Source organism: Strongylocentrotus purpuratus, unplaced genomic scaffold (genome assembly GCF_000002235.5).
Source record: "Strongylocentrotus purpuratus isolate Spur 01 unplaced genomic scaffold, Spur_5.0 spur5_scaffold_11, whole genome shotgun sequence".
NCBI classification, from domain to species: domain Eukaryota; kingdom Metazoa; phylum Echinodermata; class Echinoidea; order Camarodonta; family Strongylocentrotidae; genus Strongylocentrotus; species Strongylocentrotus purpuratus.
The window spans coordinates 11,989,888-12,013,399 of record NW_022145596.1 but is presented as its reverse complement, the minus strand read 5'-3'; the positions used below and the strand labels follow the sequence as shown (position 1 = coordinate 12,013,399).

General features: G+C 35.5%; 1 protein-coding gene and 1 long non-coding RNA gene across 3 annotated transcripts; one reads left to right on the top strand and one right to left on the bottom strand.

The window, feature by feature from the left end:
• Nucleotides 1-1,743: 1,743 nt before the first annotated feature.
• LOC579635 (acid ceramidase) lies at nt 1,744-23,413 on the bottom strand. The gene is made up of 12 exons (XM_779739.5): nt 23,282-23,413; nt 20,586-20,714; nt 19,675-19,761; nt 18,783-18,861; nt 18,040-18,114; nt 14,594-14,639; nt 6,834-6,978; nt 6,039-6,175; nt 5,283-5,417; nt 4,624-4,747; nt 4,155-4,211; nt 1,744-3,646 (listed from the first exon to the last, which is right to left on the bottom strand). The coding sequence occupies exons 1-12, from the start codon at nt 23,354-23,356 to the stop codon at nt 3,557-3,559; spliced, it is 1,179 nt and encodes a 392-aa protein (XP_784832.2). The 5' UTR covers nt 23,357-23,413; the 3' UTR covers nt 1,744-3,556.
• Nucleotides 8,542-12,295, top strand: LOC115922227. Of its 2 annotated transcripts, XR_004063371.1 has the most exons (4): nt 9,558-9,663; nt 10,365-10,666; nt 11,547-11,705; nt 12,132-12,295. It is a non-coding gene; the product is annotated as an uncharacterized LOC115922227 (long non-coding RNA). The 2 variants fall into 2 exon arrangements; XR_004063372.1 differs by lacking the exons at nt 9,558-9,663; nt 10,365-10,666 and adding an exon at nt 8,542-8,628 and having other exon boundaries at nt 12,132-12,294.
• Nucleotides 23,414-23,512: the final 99 nt, after the last annotated feature.

The following is a 23,512-nucleotide window of genomic DNA, read 5'->3' as shown; positions in this document are numbered from 1 at the left end:
CCATCAACATAGTATCAACGAAAGAGACCACTTTGTAATCAAGACCATTCCATTTTATTTAATACATTTTCGATATACTTTAATTGGCAACTATTACCTTCTGTCCCAGATCCTCATTTTAAACGACTGATGCGAAAGACTAGTCGACGCACCCTTTCGAGAAAAGTCCCCCCGCTTTTATCGAAAGGGTGTGTTAAAACGGTACTCCGCTCTCAACGCACCCTTTCGAGAAAAGCCCCCCCCCCCCCCCCTCTTTTATCGAATGGGTGCGTTGAGCACACCACACCGCGCCGCACCGCACCGCACCTTTTCTATGAAAGCCATTTTTATTATGTCTTAAAATCTATAATACGTCATATAAAAATATGAGTTTCTGTGTGATTAAATAGAATGCTGTAATATCAACATCAACAGATTATTTTGTGGTATATTCTTTGTGCCATCAATTTCTGCATCAATAGAACAGTTCATTTAAAGGTGGACAAATGTCAACACCTTCATCTTTTGTTTATATATAAATTATGTTCTAATAATGTAATTCAATTCAATGTAATGCAAAGTTTTGGGGAATTTTGAAAATTTGATTGATAGTTCTTTTAAATGTTGAAATATTTGGATGCCCCTGTGGATGTATTATAAGCACTAACAAATTTAGCCCCTAAAACACTTCTACTTTCAAGAGATTGAATAATCAAAATTTACCAGTGCTCCCGGTAAAGGCCATTCCATGAAGTAGCTGCGATCCTGAAGATCTCAGAATATGCAATTCTAATTTCCAAACGGGAATATAAAATTGGTCGATTGTAGTACGTCCGGAAACATTGTTTTAAAGCTAAAGCAATATCCGTCTTGAGAGGGCGCTTTATACAGCATAAAGAGTTTATTATTTACAATTTCATCACTTGAGACTCGATTTCAACAGCGACAACAAGCATTGAATATTGTAAAATCGCATATGCTTCTAATATGTTCATTTGAACCAAATTCATGACCCCAAACCAAATTTGTAATACCTTTAAAGACATACAATATAAGCTTCTCATGGGGAATTTGAGATATCAAGAATTATTTCAAATAAAAGTGAATTCATATCATATTGGCCTATGGAAGGATTGATCATTAGAGATATTCCAATAGACCAACAGCTGAGACCGAAAGTCAACAAGACACACAGCTCATAAACTTGGCAACATAACGTCAAATTCTTCATTACCTCAATATCCAAGCAAAAATCCAAAACCCAACATTCGATTGATTACTAGATTTTGTCAATGACAAATTTTATTCATAATCTGAGTTAAAATACATCTCACATGGACCTATATAAATTTAATCATATTTCACAGACTGTGCTACATGAATTAAAACTCCTTCTTTATGTCATCAGCATTGATGATGACATAAAGAAGATAAGATGTTGTCAATCAGTATAAAATGTTTGTATTTCACTTAGTATATTACAAATATTCTTATCCTTTGCACTTTTCATATTTAATTAGGATTCAGAGAAAAAGTAACACCCATGCAGCATTATGCATAGAGGGAGGTAAAAAAAAAAGTCATAATAACACAACTCTGTTGACATTTACCACATTAACTATCCGCTGAGTTAAGATTTCACATCATTATCACATTCATACAAAATATTACATCAATCTGAGAAAATATAATCACAAAAATTTTGTACCACGGATATCAAATGGAAAACATAACCAACAATTAAGAACATTAAACATAACATAATTTTTCTAATGGAAATTCATGTGATCCTTTATATACACATAATATCATTATATATATATTCTTCAAAATCGTCAATATAAAATATTTTACACATTAAAAACCAACTAGTATCAAAATATCATATTAATGGTTCATATTCTTGAAATCAGTTGAAATTACATGTGGCTAAACTGAGTTCTCTCATGTACGGAAGGCCAAGTGTATACCTGAGCTCTTAAAAAGTTACTTGAGTTAAATAACGAATTAGGAAAAAAAAAGAATTTTGGTAAAGAAATGAAAATCAGGAAATAAATTTCATAGAGGTATGTTTCTATTTCTTTTTTCCATCTAGTTACAGATTGTATCTGGTTTGTAGCGGATGTAGAAGCCGACATTTAGCACTCTGTAAATCAATAAAGTAACTCCAAACATTTAGGTGGGTACTTGGTTTCAAACCTAACCAACCTGAACTCGGTTGCATAAAACTTTAATGCCATTGATGGTAACTTTGCCAATAATAGAAAAACTACCATTGCAACTTCAACCAACAACCAATCAAATCAAGGTTTCCATGAAAGTTACCAGAAATGGTAAGTTTCATGCAATGGGCCCCTGGTTGAATAGCTTCCAAGAATATGAGCCAATGATTTGAAACTAATTAATTGGTACCTTATATTAATTCACTAAGAAGATATCTAAATTCTGCGAGAAAACCAGTACATTCCAAAGAAATTATCTGAGGCACTGTATTCATTCTTGTCATGATATAAGTAAACTTTGTGATCTAACAATTTTTAACTCCTTCAATCATTCACACAAAGTACATCTTCCCAGTACATGACTGCCATTTTGCGTTTGCAAATATGATTTACGGCACAGAAATTTCTTTTAGACATCATTTAGATTCAACATTTAATCCATCCATCGACATCCTTTAAACTGTATCAAAAATATTTATATCAATACTTTTCCTAGTACAACGCTAAATATGTATAAGGCATTGTAACTTACCTACATTCAATCACAAAAGTCTATTTCAATATTATATAGCAAGCTTTCAAATGAAGTGTACAAATTTTTTCCTCTAATGATAGCCTTACATCAGAAAAATAATTAATATATCATTTTAATTCAATTTGATTTTAAGTTAACTGACTTCTAACATAATGCTATGGTATAAGTTCCTGGCATACGTTTATGGCTCATTGTAAATCACGCATTGCTTTTTGTTGTTGGTTTCTACAAAACATTTGGATATCAAATTAATATTATAAAGTAAAATACTTAAGCATTATCTTTAACATCTAGTATAGCCTTAATTACTGGCTACAGTTCAAATCAAAGTAAACTTCATAGAAATAGAGATAAATTCTGCTTGTATTTATTTATTCGCGTAAAAACTCACAACCAATCAAATAAGACTGCTTTTAGCAAATCTGATTCTTCAACATAGTCGAAGAGCTTTGTCAAATTTGAAAGACGAGGTTAGATCATCAACTAATAGAAATATTCCTCAGAAACTAGTTTTGAAACAGTAGATGTTTCCCTCCTCGATAATCTTAGATTCAAATAACTTTTAGACTAATGAGTATTGATGTAGACATAAGCCTCACAAAGTGATCCAAAAACTGGTGTTGAACCTTATTTGAGTTTGATTTGGCATCAAAATCATGCACTCATGAAATCAACTTTTTAGGCCATCTGTATTACTCATAACGAGTATGAAGATTTCCAAACACGATCACTATTTTTTCTGTCAATTTTTGTAGTGTTTATTGATACAGGAGGTATTTCAATTTGTTGGTTGTTCATCAAATCCAGTTCATGAGATAGTTTACCAGGGAAAGCAGGGTTGAGGGCAGTATTGCAGATAGGTGTCGAGGGTTCCACTTCTAACATGCATCAGAGCTGTATAGGTTGTTAGCTGGGGAAAGACAAAACATAAAAAAGACAGTTGTTAACATCGAGAAGACAACAGCACAAAACAAAAATAAGAGACAAAAAAGGAAATACAATACACCAATGAGAAAAAATGTGAACAAAGGAGGGTGAATTAAAGACGACAAAAGGACTACAGGAAATTAACTGATACAAGGTGTTTGACTTGATGGCTGCAAATCTACATAGATCATCTCACACTAGTGAGGCATATAGTTGTAAAATGTTTTAAAGTCATGTTTGGTTCTTGATATGTTGCGATATGTGTAAAGCCTCCTGGAGTTAAAGTAATTTTGACCTCTGTGACATTTGGCCTTTGACATTATGATGATCTAATCTAGTGCTTATACACTGATCATGCACACCAGGGCCCACATTTTGAATGAGCTTTAAAGATCACAGAGACTTGTACAGGAGCAGAGCCCATTAAGCATAAAACATAATTAATAATGAGATGCAAGCTTCAAGAACGCACAGTTCACATTTTTACTTACAAGATTTCTGACAGGCTTTGTAGAGAGTACGTTGAAAATTCCTTTCAGTCCAACATTCTGTGATATAACAAGAAAAATATATCAAAAGAATAATTAGTCCAGGGTTCTATGAAAACATCATGAACATCATGATAGGTACAAGAACAGTTTTAGTCTATTAAATATATGCTATGACACTCTAATTCGCAAAGAAACAGAAACCTTCACAGGATTATAACCATTGATGAGTATACTACATGGTTTGGGCTTTTAATACAAACCTAAAAGACCTCAAACCCCAGTCGCACCAACATGACCATCACAAGATTTCTTCCTCTTCCACACAATGATGCATCATCCCAAATTACAGAGAAAAAAAGTGGTAGAATGTATTTAATACATCGACTACTAAATTAATTAATTACCATAGGCTTAATACAGTACGTCCCGATTCCTGTAGGCAAGGGGTTTAATAATATGGAGATCTTACCGCCTGAGTCATGGTGTTCATACACTTAGTGGCTGGTGCTCTTCTATTATCAAAGAAAGGAGGGCTCTCCCAGTTGTCGTAGTTCGTTTCCACGAGGTACCATGTGCCATTGGAAGGGTTCAACCTTTCAGTGCAAAGAAAGAAACGCACAGATTCAAGTGATGTGACATTGATCGGTAGAGAAAACTGTCATAAAAGCATACCTGTAGTTGCCCAAATTCAGGTTTTCAAGAAATAAAATTCACAATTTTCTTTCTAGGCTATAACAATTAAGTCATGACTGATACAATAGTGACTATCATTTACATGCACAAATGTGAAATGAATGTATTATTATACTGATTGAGATAATAATAATATTCCACTTTTATATAGCGCTTAATACAATGTCTCTAAGATCTTTACAGATATACTATTACCCCGGTCATTGGATTCAGTGCTTGCCCGCACACAATGTGTGCACAATCTAGATGAAAGAGATGTTTTTTTAAATATGAAATTGCCCAACAATAATTTTTTGGTATGACTATCACAAAGATATATGTGATATGGGAAACATTACACAGACTTGCACATACATGTATACCGTTAGTCTATTTTGAAGAGCATTTATTAAAATTTAGATTGTCGAAAACACAATTGTCAGTCTGGGAGCTTACATTTTGACATCATCTGCCTTGGTGCCGATAGATCTTGTAATTATGGCGCCCTGTCCAGTTGAGTTTCCACCAAGGATGATGTAGCCGGGAGCAAGCAGATCGACCGAAGTCAGGTATTGCAGAGTAGAATTAAAGCTGTTGAATTCAACATATTGTAACACAATAGTTATCCTTAATGCCTTTTTAGAATTACAGGATATTGAATTAAGGTTAAATATCAAAGTGGGAATTCTATTGCTTTAACTTTACTCATACTAAATCAAACAAATGCAGCATGTACCAACAGGTAAAGTCCTACTCCAGAGGTAACAAGACCATAACCAGGGGAATTTTTTTGATTTTATTCATTTTGCATGAGACTCCAGATTGACATCAGACCTGAGACATCTATAACCCAGTCTCAAGATCATTCTTTACATATCTATGAAATTTTCAAAGAAACATCATTTACTGGTTCTGCTGAGGGGTAGACAAACATGTAGGTTAATAATAATAGCACCTTTTCCTGTGGTTGCAAAGTACTGTGCTATATTATTACCATTGCTTTTTCTCAGCTACCATAATGTGCTGAATCATTGAAGGCACTTCTTCTTGCACAGTACCCATTTACTTCACCTCTATGTAGAGTGACAAAAGTAAATTAGTGTCTTGCCAAAGGATATTAGTTATGTGACACAATTTCAACGCAATTGAACGTGGGCCATGGGTCCAGTGACTTATCTAATTGACCATGAAACCTTAACGTTTATAACTTACTCTGTTGCCTTGACAACCGCATCCCGGAGCACGAATCCCATCCACTGCCCGTCACGCTGGCCAAGGACCCACTCAATGATGCCGATGAAACCACCCTCAGCCTGGAATCTCTCGTTCATGGACAGCGACAGAACACCCTTCGAGGGAACAAAAGTACAAATATAACCAATAACAATGACAATTGGCTTCTTGTGAAGTATTTATATCAATCATACAAAGTGCTACAGTATTCCAATTTTACCCTGGTTTAACAATTTTGGTGCTTACAGCATTAAAAAGATGTTTTTCTACCAAGTAGGCCCTCCTTATTTACTATGATAATATTGATAATAATAGCGACATGTCTCGTGCATTTATATCCATTCTCAAGAATGCTCAATGTGCCTAAAAACAAAGAAAACCTTCGTGAGGCAAACTAAATATATATCAAATTAAATGGATAACAATGAGAAAAATATGGGAACTAACCGACAGATTTTGACATACAAAAGGTTTTTCAAGTTTTTCTGGAACAATTTTTTATATGGATGAGACCTGTACATGTAGTTGAAGAGGGATGACGGGGAGAAAAAATATATGAAGGGATCTAAAAAAAGGTACATGATTGTTAATGTGTTCCTAAGGGATATTAACTGCCATGACGCAAAGCCATTGGAAGTCATAAATATCTCTAACTAGATATGAAACTACACAAAAAAACTCTACATATACATTGATAGTATTTACTGCACAGTTGCATTGCCAGCACATTTTAGGCATCCATTTACTTCATGAGAACTTTATACAATTTCTTACTGGTTTCATGCCTGTGATCATGCCTACATATCCTGCGAAGTGGACCCCTTTGCCAACGGTCTTCCCGCCCTGCTGGTAGTCTACGTTGATGATCAATGGTCGAAGACGCTCCGTCAGGGCCCAGGTGCTGTTCTTTGCATCCCAGCTGGAAGGACGTAAAATAAAAGTGTCAGTGTGTGTGTGTGTATATTGGGGTTTTTACAGACGTGTATTGATCAGGGGGATGTTTCACAAAGGCTTTTTTCAATGACAAAAAAATCAGTGACAAATCTGCTGATAATCAATCAGAAGCACGGAATTCAGTAGCTTATAACAAAAACTGTAATTTGTCACTTATGTCAAGTTTTGTGAAACACCCCCCAGATATGATTATTTAAGTCAGGAAACGAAATTTTTTACGTGACTATCTAAAAGACAGGACTTAGTTTGTAACTTTGGTGCGATCAGATTCAGTTTGTAGGCGTACACAGAGAGCTTACTGTATATACCACAGATGCTTAACACTAGACCAACTTACTGCAGGGATATTGGCTTATTCAAGAAAGAAACAAATTGTCAAAGTGCTAGAATTTTTATAAATAAAATCAGGAATTTTACAAATTGTTTCCGTCATTTCTATTGAGGGTCAATCAACTTAAATATAATAGGTGATTATTTGCATAATACCATTGTCTCCTCATTTGAAAATACAGAGTTCTCAAATTATCAAACAGTTTAACAGTTTCAGGGTTCCATTTTGGAGACACAATTAAATAAATTAAAAAATCACATTCTCCCCAAAATGTATCAAAACCCTGAGAAGTTAAATAACAAAAACAAATTAAATTCATCTACCCTTATATTCTATTCAAAAGGTACTACCGTATGTCCCATTTGTAGTCCAAAAATGAAGGATTAAATTTCAACAGCATTCAAAAGATAATACTAACTTAGAACTTCCCTTAAAACAAAAGGGCGTGAAAATTTCTTTAAGTGGGAAATAAGGACCATTAGTTGTCAAATCGACTTTATTGATTGCAATCACTAAAGTAATTCAATCAGTTTAATTTTGGCCATTACAAGAATTGGGTTATTGATGTAAACAAATGCTATTGTACCCTTTACAGCTCATTTCATGTATGTTCTTACCCCCCCCCCCCCCCCCCAAAAAAAAGAAGTCAGTCAGTCACTCAATGGTGTCTGACAGTGAAGTCTATAGACAGTAAAAAGGTTTCCTTGCACAATTTGAATAATAGGACACTGCTAACTTTTAAATGTCTCAGACATACGGTATGTGACATGTTCATAATTCCTGCAACGTTCTACAGAATTTGATGTTGGCTGCAAATGGAACATAGTGGCCCGAATTCACAAAGCAAGGTTTGAGCTCAGACCAAGGTTTACGTACGTCATATGACGCGTTTTAGACCTTGGTTCAGACCTTGGTCTGAAATGCATTTCACAAAGCCGGTTTGTCCTCAGACCAAGGTTTATGTACGTCATATGACGCGTTTCAGGTTTGAGTTCAGACCTTGGTCTGAAATTACATTTCACAAAGCAAGGTTTGTCCTCAGACCAGGTTTATGTACGTCATCAGACCCGAAATTTACAGACTGCTCAGATAGGAGGTTTGTAATTTCTCAAACCTGGTTTGAGAGCTATCAACCAATCAGGATGCAGCACTGGGTGGAAATAATTTATGCTCGATTGATTTTATCCAATTAATTCACCGCCAAAACAATCTGCGATAGTATCTGGTCAGCCCGATTTTAGTGCAATTGAAATCTCTCAATCTCTCGATCCTTTCCTTAAAATCGTAAGTATAAAACCTGTACATGTAGTCGAATCCATACTCTTCACGTTACTGACATTTCAATATGTGATATGCTTTATAACTTTCCTTTTTTCCATGAAATGTTCGGTGTTTACATATCCGACGGCCTCTCAATTCCAGAGTTCAGGGACTGAGTCCGAGGGAGCTCGAGTCCAACGCCCAAGGCGGCGGCGGAGCTCGCACCCTCTGACCCTGGTCTGGAGTTGGGCCTTGCCGGGCCTAGGCTACAGTAGGCTATATCTGAGTATGTCAGTATGACTGTCATGTTTAATTTCGTCTTGTTGTCAGCAATGCCATGACACATGCCAATTAGAATAGGCCTAGACCTACACTAGTTATTACAAATTCATGATAATGATAATAATACCAGGCTCTAGCCTAGATAGTATAGGCCTGGCAATGATGTCCATCACTTGACTTGTTTCACTGACACTGGTACCTAAATAAATAGAAATTGAAATGGCATCAGCAATGCCAATGTTCCCCAAAATGAATCACACTGACAGGCATAGACCAAAAGCTTCAGTCTCTCTATATCGCCGGTTGTTCACTGAGACTACGTCTGGCTCCACTAGACCTCCGATTATAGAATGTCAACAAATGTCAGTTTTAATATTATTTTTATTAAAGAAATGACCCATATCACTCAGACGGTTAGTCTATTTCTGTCTATGACTAGATCTAGTATGAGTCATGACAAGCAAAGCTTAGTTTTATTAAATTTAGATCTGGTTCTGATTGTCTTAATTAACTGGCTTAGTCTCCAGAGCAAGGATCACCCACAAAGTCACAAGCACAAGTAATAACATTTCTTTAATTTAAAAACATTGTTTAAACATTTGTTTAATTTTATCTTCACTCTAGTAAAGATGGTAGAAATGCAGCTGATTCAGCATAATTAGCTGGTGTACCTGGAAGAGGAGCTGGAGGAATATATAGCAGCACAACCGGGCAGAGGCCTCTGAGTCTGAGATTGGGAAAACCCGCTGGATGATGAGCCTTTTGTTTTAGATTGAGGTAGGCTACTTTGAATTCAAATTCTGTATTGGGAAAGTTGCTGAAAACATGGCCAAACTACTTGATGAATATTGTTAACATAGCTATACAAAAAAAGGGCTTCTGTTGTAAAATCCAACCCTAGTGTCGTTATTAAAATGCAGAAATATTTCAATTCATGTTGACCGCCTAAATTCACTGTTCGTTTGCCCCGCTTCGCTGGTTTGCCTACGACCGTGCAAGCCCCCAATGCTATACACATGTGCATTTAAATAAATTTATTCAATTTCTAAGCATTTTCTGTCATATTCGATACATTGATAGATTAGTTATGATATTTATTCTTTTACATGGTACTGTAGGTGATGGAAGCATTAATGTTCATAATTTGTGTGTGGGGCATTTCCCAATACTGTTATTTGGCTTTAATACATGAGGAAATTATTCAGATTATGTGTTGGAAACAGGTTTGTGATTTCTTGTTTTGTGTCAAACTACTTAACTACTTAAACTTATTTTACAAAAGGTGAAGCCGTGAAGGAGATTAGAAAAGGCATAGACGATTTTGTCTTTTACGTTAAATTGATTCACACCACATCTAGAAATCAGGATTTTTTTTTTTTTTTAAGTGACAGTGACAGTTGGGGATGTAAAAATATAATAGCATAAACCAGCAAAAAAATGATTTATTTGAATGCTTGTTTTTTAATTTTTTTAAAAAGGTAATTCGATCTAAAGGATGCACCGTGAGGAGGTGGCATGCCGTGTCATATTCATCTGTTTGCCAAATGGAGAGTAGTGAGGGATGTTTCCGAAGCTGTTGTCAGAAGAAAGGGACAAGTCATGAAGTTTCCTACAAGTTACAACAAGGCAAATAGTGACTACTATTCAGAAGCAGTTTTTCCAGTACTGCAGATTTCCAGGAGTTGCTGTTGATGGGACACATGTTTACATCAGGAGCCCTGGTGGGGCAAGAGCCAGGTACTACTTCAATAGGAAGAACAGGTACTCCATTGATGTTCAGGTGAGAATAAATGAATACATCATGACTGGATCCAGCACGGCTTTCCCTTTAGACCTTTTTTTTGTACCTTGCGAAATTTTCACATTAGATATATACACTCTCCAGTCTTGTGTGTTGTACATCCATGCTAATTCATTGGTGACCAATGCAAGATTTCTAGTGGCCAAATGGATATTAAAGTAATATTCGCGTACAGGTACTCATTTCACTGCCTTTGTACACAGTTAAGAATATCCAATGGATAGTTAAACTTAAAAATCCTAACACTCATTAATATCTTTTTAACGAAAGGGAAATTTGAAAAATCAAAACTTGTTCCATCCTTCTATTGGCAATATGGATATGACCTCTGGATTTCTGATATTTTGTTGATGGCCATGGCAATTGGGCTACTGTTTTTGCCATTGATCAATGAAAGAAAAAACAACAAAGAGAAACAAATTGATCAATGGCAATTACCACTATATATTTTAAACTATAGAAAAACAAACAGGTTCATTTCCAATAAAAAGATGCGAGAGTGGGTACCCCCTCCCCCCCCCCCCCACACACACACACAAAGCATTTGTTGTTTTAGGCTGGAAATGTTTTGTTAAAAGTGAAATTATTTTTGTTTACATTGTTACAAGATAAACAATGAAAACATGAGTTAAAAATGAAGAAATACTTCATCAGTCAATAAATATAGGGTAATTAGAATTTTCTTCCAATTTTTGTTGTATGAATAGATATTGAAAAGCAATTATCACATATTCAACTGCATTTGCATTAATTACCATAAATAACAAGTGAAATTTATACATTTCACGGCCTATCTGAAGTGTGAAATGAGTGAGTTTTCATAACTAATGAATGCCAACATGTTATTTCATATTGACAGGTTGTCTGTGATTATGCTGGGAAAATAACTAGTATCGTTGCAAGGTGGCCTGGACTGGTAGCAGCCACGATGCCAGGATCTTTTCTGAGTGTGCACTGAATTGACAGCTTCATGCTAGGGCATATGAATAACAGTTGATTCTTGGAGATAGACTATAGGGTAGGTAGATTATTTCTTTATATGAAAACATTTGTTTATTCTTTTTCTTAATCAATCTTGTTTCCTTTTTTGTATTTGGCCAACATGTGACATGTTAGGAATGTTCATTTGGTAATATAGTAACAACTCGCATTAAGTAATTAATTCAAACGAGCTCATGTGCTTTTACATTTCAGTTTACAAATCACAATTAATGTTTTTGATATCTGGATGCAACTTGATTAGTTTGTTGTCAAGTGGAACCTCATAGTTTTTGTATTAGTGACACAGGATTGAATAATTCCTGATTATGTGTACAATACATTGTATCCTTTCTATAGTATTACCCCCCCCCCCTCCCCACCCCCCTCCAAGAAAAAAAATGAACAAGTTGAAATTAAGAATATTGTTTATGATATTGTTTATTTTGTCCATTCAATTTTGCAGGTATCCATGCCTTCTCTGCCTCATCAGAAGCCATTTCTTCATTCAGAGGGTCGACCACAGATGTGCTTTAAAGGCCATCTGTACTAGTTCAGCCAAAGAGGATTAGACAACCCAGCGAGGTCACTGACGGGAGGCTATCTCATCAATTCAGTTCTCAATTAACATAAGAAAAAGAGGATCATGGGGGATTAACAGGCACAGATTGGGGAAGTTTTCTATATAGAGGGAGCAAGTAGCTAGAAGTAGTACAGTGGGGCTTTAACACTTCACACACAAAAAAGGGAGATGTGTGATTTAGCGCATATTTATTAAATGCAAGGATGAGGACGTTCCATGCCTCATCAATACTAAGAGTATTTCAAAATACGGCCCCTCCCTGGTGTTCCCACAATACTTCGTAGTTATGCAGCATTACATCAAGAACCTGGGTGTTGAACTGTTGATTATTTTTGAATATTTTTCTTGTTATGTTTAGTTGATAAGTATTTGTTGTCACTCTGACGGTATTTGTAATTAAACTATAACTATTTAACTATAATTAGCATTGTATACACTGCTGAGTTGAGGGGTGGGTCAATATAAATTATTTGGTTGGCAGCTAGGGGAGAGTATTCGAACAAATATTATTTACTGTACTAAGCGAAGTCAGAATTAAAGAACTTTTATGTGCAAATTTGAATTTTCGTCACCCATTTTGTTGTATTTCTGATTTTCTTTCTGCTAATAGCGCTACAGTGAGACTTTTAATTGGCCTTCCAGAGCCTCTCTTAACCTCTAGTGGGCTATATTTCATATAAGCATGCTACAAAATTTACAAATGTGAACTGCATTGTTTGAACAAACGGTAGATTACTATTGTGTTGTATGCTCAATTATTTATGTAAAACATGAAAATACAAATACAATATTCTTTTTTTCATATATTTACAAAGATAACTGAAATAGATATGTGTCAGATTATCTCTCTCTCTTTCTCCCCCCTTTTTTTTTGGGGGGGGGGGGTGCAGATGTGTGTGTTTGCAGTTTGCATGGTTTTGCATTATGTGTTTCATTGCAAAAAATAAGAAGAAGAGAGAGAGAGAGAGAAAGTTGAATAGAGAGAGAGGGGGGGGGGGGACAAAGAAAAAAATTAATAGAGAGAGAAAGGGAGGGAGAGAGAGAAAGATGAATAGAGAGAGAGAGAGAGAGAGAGAGAGGGGGGAGAAAGAAAAAGAATTAATAGAGAGAGAAAACAAAAATGGGTATAGAAAGAGAGAGGAGGGACGGGGACAGAGAAAGAGACAGGGAGGGAGAGAGAGAAAGATGAATATAGAGAGAGAGGGGAGAAAGAAAAAGAATTAATAGAGAAAGGGAGGGAGAGAGAACAAAAATGGGTAGAAAGAGAGAGGGACGGGGACAGAGAAAGAGACAGGGAGGGAGAGAGAAAGAAAAGATGGCCTTAGAGGAATTTTTTTAAAATTAATATTATATGGAAACAAATCATTTACCAGTTACAATTTTGATGTGAAACAAATAGCCAGTTGGGGAAACAAACGGGGAACTAGTTAAAATAATAATTGATTGACCATTCTAACAAAATAACTATATAGATCTATAGTAATTAACAATTGCAATCAAATGAATTAATATATTAATCACAATAAAAACTTAATTCATATTAAATCATTATTATTATTATTATTATTAGGTGATTTTATTGATAAGAATTTGTAACCCCCAAAACAATAAGACTCTTACAGTTAATTAAAAAGAGCCCTTGACAACCTTAGATGTATTTATCTAACGAAGGTTTTCAGGTGCCGATGTCAATTTATTCTGGGTCAGATTGAGTGCTTCACCAGCACCACACAAATGTGAGTACGTGGGGCACTTTCTGCATCGGCGCGCCAGTTTGCTTCGATTAATTCATGAAAATGCAATTCAAAAGTTTATTTCAGAGATGTTCTAATCATCATCTTTTCGAGATTGCTCATTAAGATGTCTGGATCGTACTAAGAATGCTTAGTTTAACAGTTTTTTCAATTCTTAACATTTAAACCCTAGCCCATAAAAATTATGTTAGAAACCCTATGGCTGAGACTAGTTTTACAAACCTTGGTCGGAGGTTTGGGAATTACAGACCAAGGTTTATACAAACCTTCCTTTGTGGAATGGGTTTGAAAATAAACCAGGTTTGAGCTCAGACCGAGGTTTGTACAAACCTTGGTCTGATCAAACCGGGTTTGTCCTCAGACCTCCGTTGTGAATTCGGGCCAGTATGTTTAAAATGGATTTTCTCTCAATGGGGAGGGCACTTAAGATTCTTACCCCCCCCCCCCCCCCCAACAAAAAAAAGTCTTATTATACACTATACTTGAACTTGAGAATCGGACAACGAAGGCAATGAAATAGATACCAAATTAAAACAAATCTATATGCATTGATCTCAGCTTAATTAAACAAAAAACACAGAAAAAACTTACCCAAGGAAGAGTCCGAAGTCCAGGTTCCTGGCATGAAATAAATCTCCTTTTGACATAAAGAAGATAAGCAAAATAAGGTACCGGGTAGGTTAAAATAATTACTTTGACAAATTGCTATCACATGCATACATGTTTGATTAAGTGCTTGTTGAGGGCACTGATAACCTGTGATATTCACGAAAGATAATTTCATCAAATTGCATATAATGCTGCATAGGCAGTGATTGCGTAAAGGCAGATTAAAGTAATTGACATGAACTTAGTGTCATCTACACTACATGTAAGTTAGTAAAAGAAGTAAAGGTATGCATAAATACTTGACTGAATTTCAAATGGGACAACTGTCTTCCTATTCTTATATTTTCTTCATCATATTGTATTAAGATGTTCATGCGTGGGTATACAGTCGTTCCTGAAGTAGGCAACTTGGCGATCACTACATATTACATAACACTGAGCCAACGGGTATTACACTCCCGTGTGTCCGTTCGTGTGCTGCCCTCTATATACCCACGCTTCTTTAACATAAATTATACAAATATTTCTGGCAAAAAGGGAAAGAGAGGGATAGCAGAGGAGGACATAGGATGAGAAAGAGATACATGTATGAAACTTTAAGGTTTTAATACTACTATTACTACTAATACTACTGCTACTACTACTGCTACTACTACTACTTCTACTACTTCTACTACTACGACTACAACTACTTAAAAAACTACCTGTATTATGGTACTACTTCTAGTACTAGTACTACTCCATTAATCTATGTATCTCATTCTAATTATATCCCTCTGCGCCTCAGAATAGTTTACTAGATTGATGGCGCATAATAATTATGCTGTATTATTAATATCAGGTGGGCTGTAACTTATACAGACCACCTTATATTTTTGTTAAAATTGCCTTTATTATTTATTATTTATTATTTATCAGGTGGGCTGTATAACGTACAGACCACCTTATAATTTCGTTAGAATTGCCTTTATTTATTTATTTATTTATTTATTATTATTTATTTTTCTTATTTCTAACCACTTTTTTGTTGGCAGGATAACTTAGAAATGGCTCGATCAAAAGCCTTGAAATTTGGCACACATATGTATAGGCATATGTACAAAGCACAATAACGTTTTCAACATTGACCTTTACTGATGACGTCATCTAGGCGCCATTTTGTAAAATTTTACGAAAATCAACTCATGATCATATCTTCATAACCAAAAGATATTTCTCATTCATATTTACCATGATCAAGGTCAATATCTGTCCGGTCAATTTCAGGTCAAATAACGCGCGCGTGCGCGTACGTCCGCGCGTCAATGCGCGCGCAAAATTTTGAAATGCTCAAAATCGTCTCAAAATTATTTTGCATACGTTTTAGGCCATTCTAAGCATTTTATAAAAAATCGCGCACTTTATAAAAAAATCGCGCACACGCCCATGCGTGCGCGTTTTCGCGCGTAAAACTATTGCACAACATAGAATCGCCATTTTTTTCTTTCATAATATTCCACATATTTTTACAAACAAATTGATACCATGTTTGTCTCTTTATGACTATTAATAACGGAATAATCGACCGTTTAACAAAAATTTCCGTGCGCGCGAGCTCTTGTAATACATAGCATATATGGGCAAAAAAATGCCTATACAAAATCCATTGTAGCTCTTTAGGATGCAAGGTGACCCCAATTTGTTTTCATATTTTAATAGAGTATGATTCGGAGATATTGTTTCATGTCTCATTTGACCCTCAATTAACTCATGACGTCATCATAATGGCCTCCGAACTCAAAATTCCAATTTGCATATTATGACGTCAGCATATTTATGGAAAATTGATTGTATCTCTGTAAATATTGATCGATTTTTTTCCAAATTTTGATATGTTCTAGCTGAGACAATTTGCTACAAATATAGTAACTATTTTTTTTCATTTTGACAAAGGCATCATGGCGTCTTTTTGCGATTAAAGGAGGCATGTCAATTTATTACATTTTGCGTGTATTCTCTATGGGACATGACTTTTTCTCAAAACTCGATTCTACATTCCCATCTTTCGCGAGCAATTTCTACATCGTTTTAGCTTCATTTACGCTGAACTTCGAGTATGTTGTAGCTGAGACAAAAAGCTATCTCAAATGTACCCTTTATTTTGTCTCAATTTTTGTTGGATCAGCCCACCTATACTTGTTCCAAACAAGTATTACAAATCTAGTTTATTTTTCTTAATTCTCACCACTTTTTTGTTAGCAAGATAACTTGAAATTGTCTGAATCAAATCACTTGAAATTTGGCACACATATGTATAGGCATATAGAGAAATGACAATAATGTTTTCAACCTTGACCTTGACTGATGACGTCATGTAGGCGCCATTTTGTGAAATTTTCTGAAAATTAACTCATGATCATATCTTCATAACCAAAAGTAATTTCTCATTCATATTTATCATGATCAAGGTCAATATCAGTCCGGTCAATTTCAGGTCAAAAAACGCGCGCGTGCGCGTACGTCCGCGCGAAAAATTTCATAATGCTCAAAATCGTCTCAAATTTATTTTGCATACGTTTTAAGTCATTTTAAGCATTTTATAAAAAATCGCGCACACGCGCATGCGCGCGCGTTTTCGCGCGTAACACCATTACAAAACATAGAATCGCCATTTTTTTTTCTTTCATGATATTTCTCATATTTTTTCGAGGAATTTGATACCATGTTTATCTCTTTATGACCATTAATAACAAGATGAGCGTCAATTCAAGATAAATGTCTGTGCGCGCGAGCTCTTTTAATACATAGCATATATGGGCAAAAACATGCCTATACAAAATCCATTATAGCTCTTTGGAATGAATTTTCAATTTGTTTTCATATTTAGATAGAGTATGAGTCGGAGGTATGATTCCATGTCTCATTTGGCCATTAAGTGTATCGTGACATCATCATAATGGCCTTGAAACTCAAAATACGAATTTGCATATTATGACGTCAGCATATTTATGAAAAATTGATTGTATCTCTGTAAATATTGATTGATTTTCTTCCAAATTTTGATATGTTGTAGCTAAGACAATTTTCTACTAGCTCAGTAATCACAATTTTTCATTTTGATCACGTCATCATAGTGAAAATTACGATTAAAGGGCACATATCAGAAATTTCTTAAGTTGCGTGTTATGCCTATGGAAGGTGAAATTCGTTCACATCATTAATCTACATGACATTGTTTTTTAGCAGTATCTCACTTACTTTTGCTCTATTTTGTCTCAAATTTTAGTGCACCAGCCCACCTATACTTGTTCCAAACAAGTATTATATGTCTAGTTATTATTATTACTACTACTACTTACTATTACTACTACTACTACCACTTCTACTACTACTACTACTAATAATTAAGATATCTATGAATGGAGATTTAAAGAAATGTTTCAATATACCTGTTTTATCTTCCACTACCAGTGAAGTGCACACAGTGAACACTTCATAGAAAACATTGTAGAGAATAACTTGACCTGTAGGAAAATATGACATGTTGCCATTCTTTAATATATACAGTAGTTGCCATTCTTGAAAAGATTACTTTGAAATTTCACAATCCAAAGTTCAATCATTAAAATGCTTAAAATCTAAGGATGTGATATCTTACAAAAAGGGGATGGTGCATTCTAGACGTAATGTCTCAACCATTGAAAATCCTGACATAGCACAAGGCAAATTCAATTTGTTGATAACTGGATAAAGAGTATCATCCACGATTTCTAATGACATCCTTTGTTTTTCATCCCTACACATGTTTTAATCTGGCAATTCAAGGAAGTAAATTTGAATATCTTTTGTTATACTCTGTAAACATAAGAATCTGTACCCATAACAATATTTGCATCTACTATTTTGATGGTGAATTATCACTAAAGACAAAGTGTGAGTGTAAACACACAATAACACTTTTAGAATTAAAACAATAGTGTATCAACTATCAATGAATATTATACATCGATTCATTCTCAATTTAATACATTATTATTACCCCCTTTTTGTATTTACAAATATCAATATATTCTTCAGATGGAAAATAAATGACTGACTTACTGAATGAATTATTAAAATCATTAAGAAACCATGAGAAAAGGAACAAAAGCAAAAAAAAAAATAATAATAATGAAATAAGCGAAAGTGTTACCAAGTGGGATGCCTGTAGCATTAGCAATGCCTTTGAGCTCTCCTGGATATGGTTCTGGAAAGGTATCTGCCATGGGGGCCTGGGATAGATAGATTCATCACAAATGTGATGTCACAGGAATGAATGTAGGGTTCATCATACCTTTAGTGATAATCATATCACGACACTGGAGTGTGTGTGCGTATTGGGTTTTTACAGACATGTATCAATCAGTTATGATTATTTACATCTGGGGATGTAACGTCACCATCCAAAAGACGTGACTCAGTTTCGAAGGAGGTGCATGGTGAGGGTTTAAATTCCAAGACCGAATCTTAGTGGAAATCAGTAATTCCTCATAAACAATCTACCTAGTTGGTTTACAGGAAAGGGTTTACCACTTTACCCAGTTGATTATGCACAGTTCTATCTATGTTTAATAACTTTAAAAAAAGATAAAATTCCTAATGGAGAACAGTGTATCTAAATTATATTCTTTTATTGACTACAAAACTTATTGAGAAAAATTCAATTTTTACCTTGGATCAGGGGCCCCGTTTCACAAAACTTGTCATCAGTGACAAATGACAGTATTTGTTATAAGCTACTGAAATCCTTGCTTCTGATTGGTTATCAGCAGATTTGTCACTGATATTTGTCATTTTTCATTGAAAAAAGGCTTTGTGAAACGGGTCCCTGTTGTACCACATGTACTTATAATGAAATACTTATTCACTTAAATCATAAATGCTATCAACACTGCTAAGTAATTTTAACTTAATTGAAATGATTTGATTCTTCATGTATACTCCAGCTCAAGTTACCTTGGTCTTTATATTCAACACTCAATAGCTAAACAGAAAATGTGAGTTATAATATAAAGCAGAAGAGGAGAATTCAAAGAGGCACTTACCAGGAGTTCATCCAAATAATCAACTGCCTTTGTCTCATTAACAAAGATTCCGACTAGATCCTTGATGTCTTGAATCAACACGATTAACTGCAATATGACAATTGAAAGAAAATATGCATTTATTATGTCTACACCAAAACTATATTGCTGTATGCCTGATACACTGGCAGTAAAGCAGCTGTAAATCACATTCTGTAATCACTAATACATTAAAGGGATCTGGTAACTTTGTCTCAGATTCTGAAACAAAATCCTGGATTTAGCTCATGCTGCAATGATAATTGTAAACCTTTAGGTCAGTCAGGAACCCCATGACTGATTATCAAGTTATTTATGATTGGAAATCGAAACCAAATTTTGCATTTGCCTAACGGTTCTCATAACACTACAGTCTACAGGGGAAAATGAATATGGTAAAACCGATCACTCAAAGATTTTTACTTTTTTGAGGCACTTCTTGATCATTTTGAAGCGCGATTTTTGTAGAGCTTCAATATTACACCATATCACAGACACTGATAACACGTATGGCCGTGCATCTCAGATTTAACATTGTTAAACGATGACATTAAATAAAATGCACATCACAGGTAGTAAAAGACAACTGTAATATTTTGCAATCACACCTATCATCAAATGCAACTTGAGTAAACTTTGTCAATACCAAATTTTGGTTAACCCAAAGATTGTACTCTAAATTTAGTAAAATAATTATCTTTATCCAAAACTTATGCTCAGTCACATGGTTAAGTGTATATTCATATGAGCCTAAATAACGCAAGTACATTGTCAATTTTGAAATGCTACGACATGATTGTGACTGATTACCACAAGTACTGTAAATTTGAAAAGTTGCAACATTCTTTCTTATTAGCATCAGAAGTCAGTTCACTACATCCTTTGAAAAATACCTTCTCTGTCAATGGTTTTACAAGACCGGTCCATCTGTCCTCTGGTGCTTGGTCCAGATTCAGGACATAGGTCCCCACCTTGTCCTTAACCGGGGGTGGATATGCATCACTACGACAATCCTCTGTGAACTGCAAGATCAATGATGTAGGAAAAATAATAATAATAATAGTGGGTTCTTGTATAGCACTCATGTCAGTCAGATTTGACCCTCCTGGCGCTCCCGATTATTACCCTGGCTTTAGCACGGCTGCCATACGGCGCTCTAGCATTTTAAGGAATAAATTCCTACCAGGTACCCATTTACTTCAACTGGGTGGAGTGTGGCAAATGTAGATCAATGTCTTGCCAATCATCTACTGAAATAAATATGAACATCTGTCCTTCTTCAGAGCAGGCGAGTCTGGCCACGTTATTGGTGGTGTTTATTTTACCTGGCTGCTAAGAGTAAGAAAGCATAAATGCTTGTTAGTAAGCAACCAGACAGCCGACGGCTTTAGGTCCTCTCTGAGGGACCTGGTAAATGAGGATACCAAAGGGCACTAGCGCATCGACTTGGTTTCGAACTCTGGTCACCGGATTACGAGACTACTGCTCTACCAACTGAGCCACCGCGCCTCCTCTTCAGGGTACTACTGAGATTCTAAAAAGCATGCAGGGAACTTATTTCACAAAAATGAAGCAGTTGAGAACTTGAGATCCAAGTTTATTTCCCATTCAACTGAAAAAATCAATCTAATTTGTTTAGGGATATGTTCTGCTTTAGAAAACCAAGTCTGGCCTCAATGCCTACAGATGTTACAAATCTCCTAATAGAGAGAGATAAAGTTTACATAGCCTTGTATGCATATACGGTATGGTTAAGTTTGTACTTCTTGCCAAATAGAAATACATCATTACATGGCTAGAGCACACATAGGAGCATCACTATCCTGGCTGTGTAGTAAAAGCTGTGCTTTTGATTCTCAACATTTTAAACACCACTGTACAAAACTCAACTGATTTCACTCGAAATCGGTACTTTAGTGACAATTGATGACACCTAAATAGCAGTAAAATACATTTTTTTTAACTTACTGATGTTAAAAAAAATAATTAAAAAATTCAAATTGTAAGTCTAGTGTCAAACTTTGCTTACAGCTGCATCGACATAATTGTGTACAGTCTATGCGAAATTGTGTGGTGTGTATATTCGTGTATAGGTATAATAATACCCGCCTCACAGCAAGCATGCAGTGCTAGAGGTCAATACGCATTAGCATTGACTCTTGGGGGCCGTTTCTCGAAACCGTCATAACTACAAGATCAACGACATCTCGCCACTGTCGCGCAACTTGTCAGCTAAGTGTTTCACGAAGCCGTCTTTGCCAAGATGAGCGACAACTTCCGCGACAAGCGAGTTGTCACTGCTCCGAACCTGTCATATCTTTTTAATTGCTGTAAAGCGCCATCACAAGTCAGTTTGTTGCCATTCCATGGGCCGCGAAATGGACGATTAGTTTCACTATCATTTTGAGAAATATATAGACGAGTTCGGTACGTAATTCTCTCGGATGCGAAATGCAAATATACAAAAGTGAGAATACAAATTATACAGAAACTTTAAAAAGCTGAATATAAACATTAAATCACAAATCATTAAACTATAACATATAAATAAGAGAGGTAAGAATGTTACACACCGTTTTCCATAGTCGATCCATAGTCTTTTCTTAGGATACCGTCATACCTTTGGGGCCTATGTGCATTATTATTCCCTCTCTAATTACTTCTTCCAAATTATATTTTCAATATCAAATCAATTATATAACTAGTATTTATGAGACTCTAGAATAAAAACTGGCTGAGAAAAGACATTTTGCCTAAAATTCCTCGTCACAATAAACAAAAAAGTACGTATTGATAAACTATCACATTACGGTATCCTTCAACTAACTTTTGATTCGACTGTCAAAAAAAAAACACTCACCGGTTTTTCTTCAATTTAAGAGTCTTTACAGAAATATGCAAATCGTTTGATGATGTAAATATGATAATGACACTATTTTTTATTTATTTTAGGAGAATTTATATGTATATATTTCTTTTTGAACAATTTTAGCCCCAAAACTTGTTTTGGGTTATTCTTGATAAATCAAATGGATCGTGACAAAGACTATGTTCTTGAGCTGCTAGTATCGCGATATATCGATATCATGTCTGTCATGGCTTTGTGAAACGGTTTATCCGCTTCATGACATCTCCGTAGGTCGCCGACAAAGATATGACTGTCATGGAGTTGGTTTCGAGAAACGGCCCCTTGCTCTCTATCAGTCTATGCTTAGCTGGAGTGGGCTAGAGTGACTATCTGCATTTGTATCCTTGAAGTTGTATGCATATGGTTAAGTTTGTAATTCTTGCCTTACTCTTTTGAATACAAGGAATTATATCAGATTAATAATTAGAGGAATTTAAAAGAAAACCCTGTCAATTTCATGTCAAACTTTAGGTGCGCAGACATATTACAGGGCCCTGCAGGGCTCCCCATTAGGAGCGCATCTCGCCGCCTCGCCTCTCGGCGGACGCTTCCCGATCCCCGCCCCGTCCGTCCCCACGCTTGTATTTTTGTAATACATGTAATATGGTCAAGTCGTCGCCTCGAATTTGGAGTGATGTACTGTAAATTTGAAGCAAAATGCATAAAACTTGAAATTCTTACCGGCGGCAAATCTTGAGCATTGGCCCAGCTGATAGACAGCAAAAATAAAACGCTTAATACGGTTTTCACGTCCATCTTGAACAAGAGTCTCGCAGGTCATGTGAGAATTGATCGATAATCGTGTACACAAGTTATCGCGATAGATATCACATGATCAAGAATTGCGCAATAGGTGGGCGTGGCACTTGGCGTGGCATCAAGAACAAAAGAAAGGACAGTGTGCGTACATGT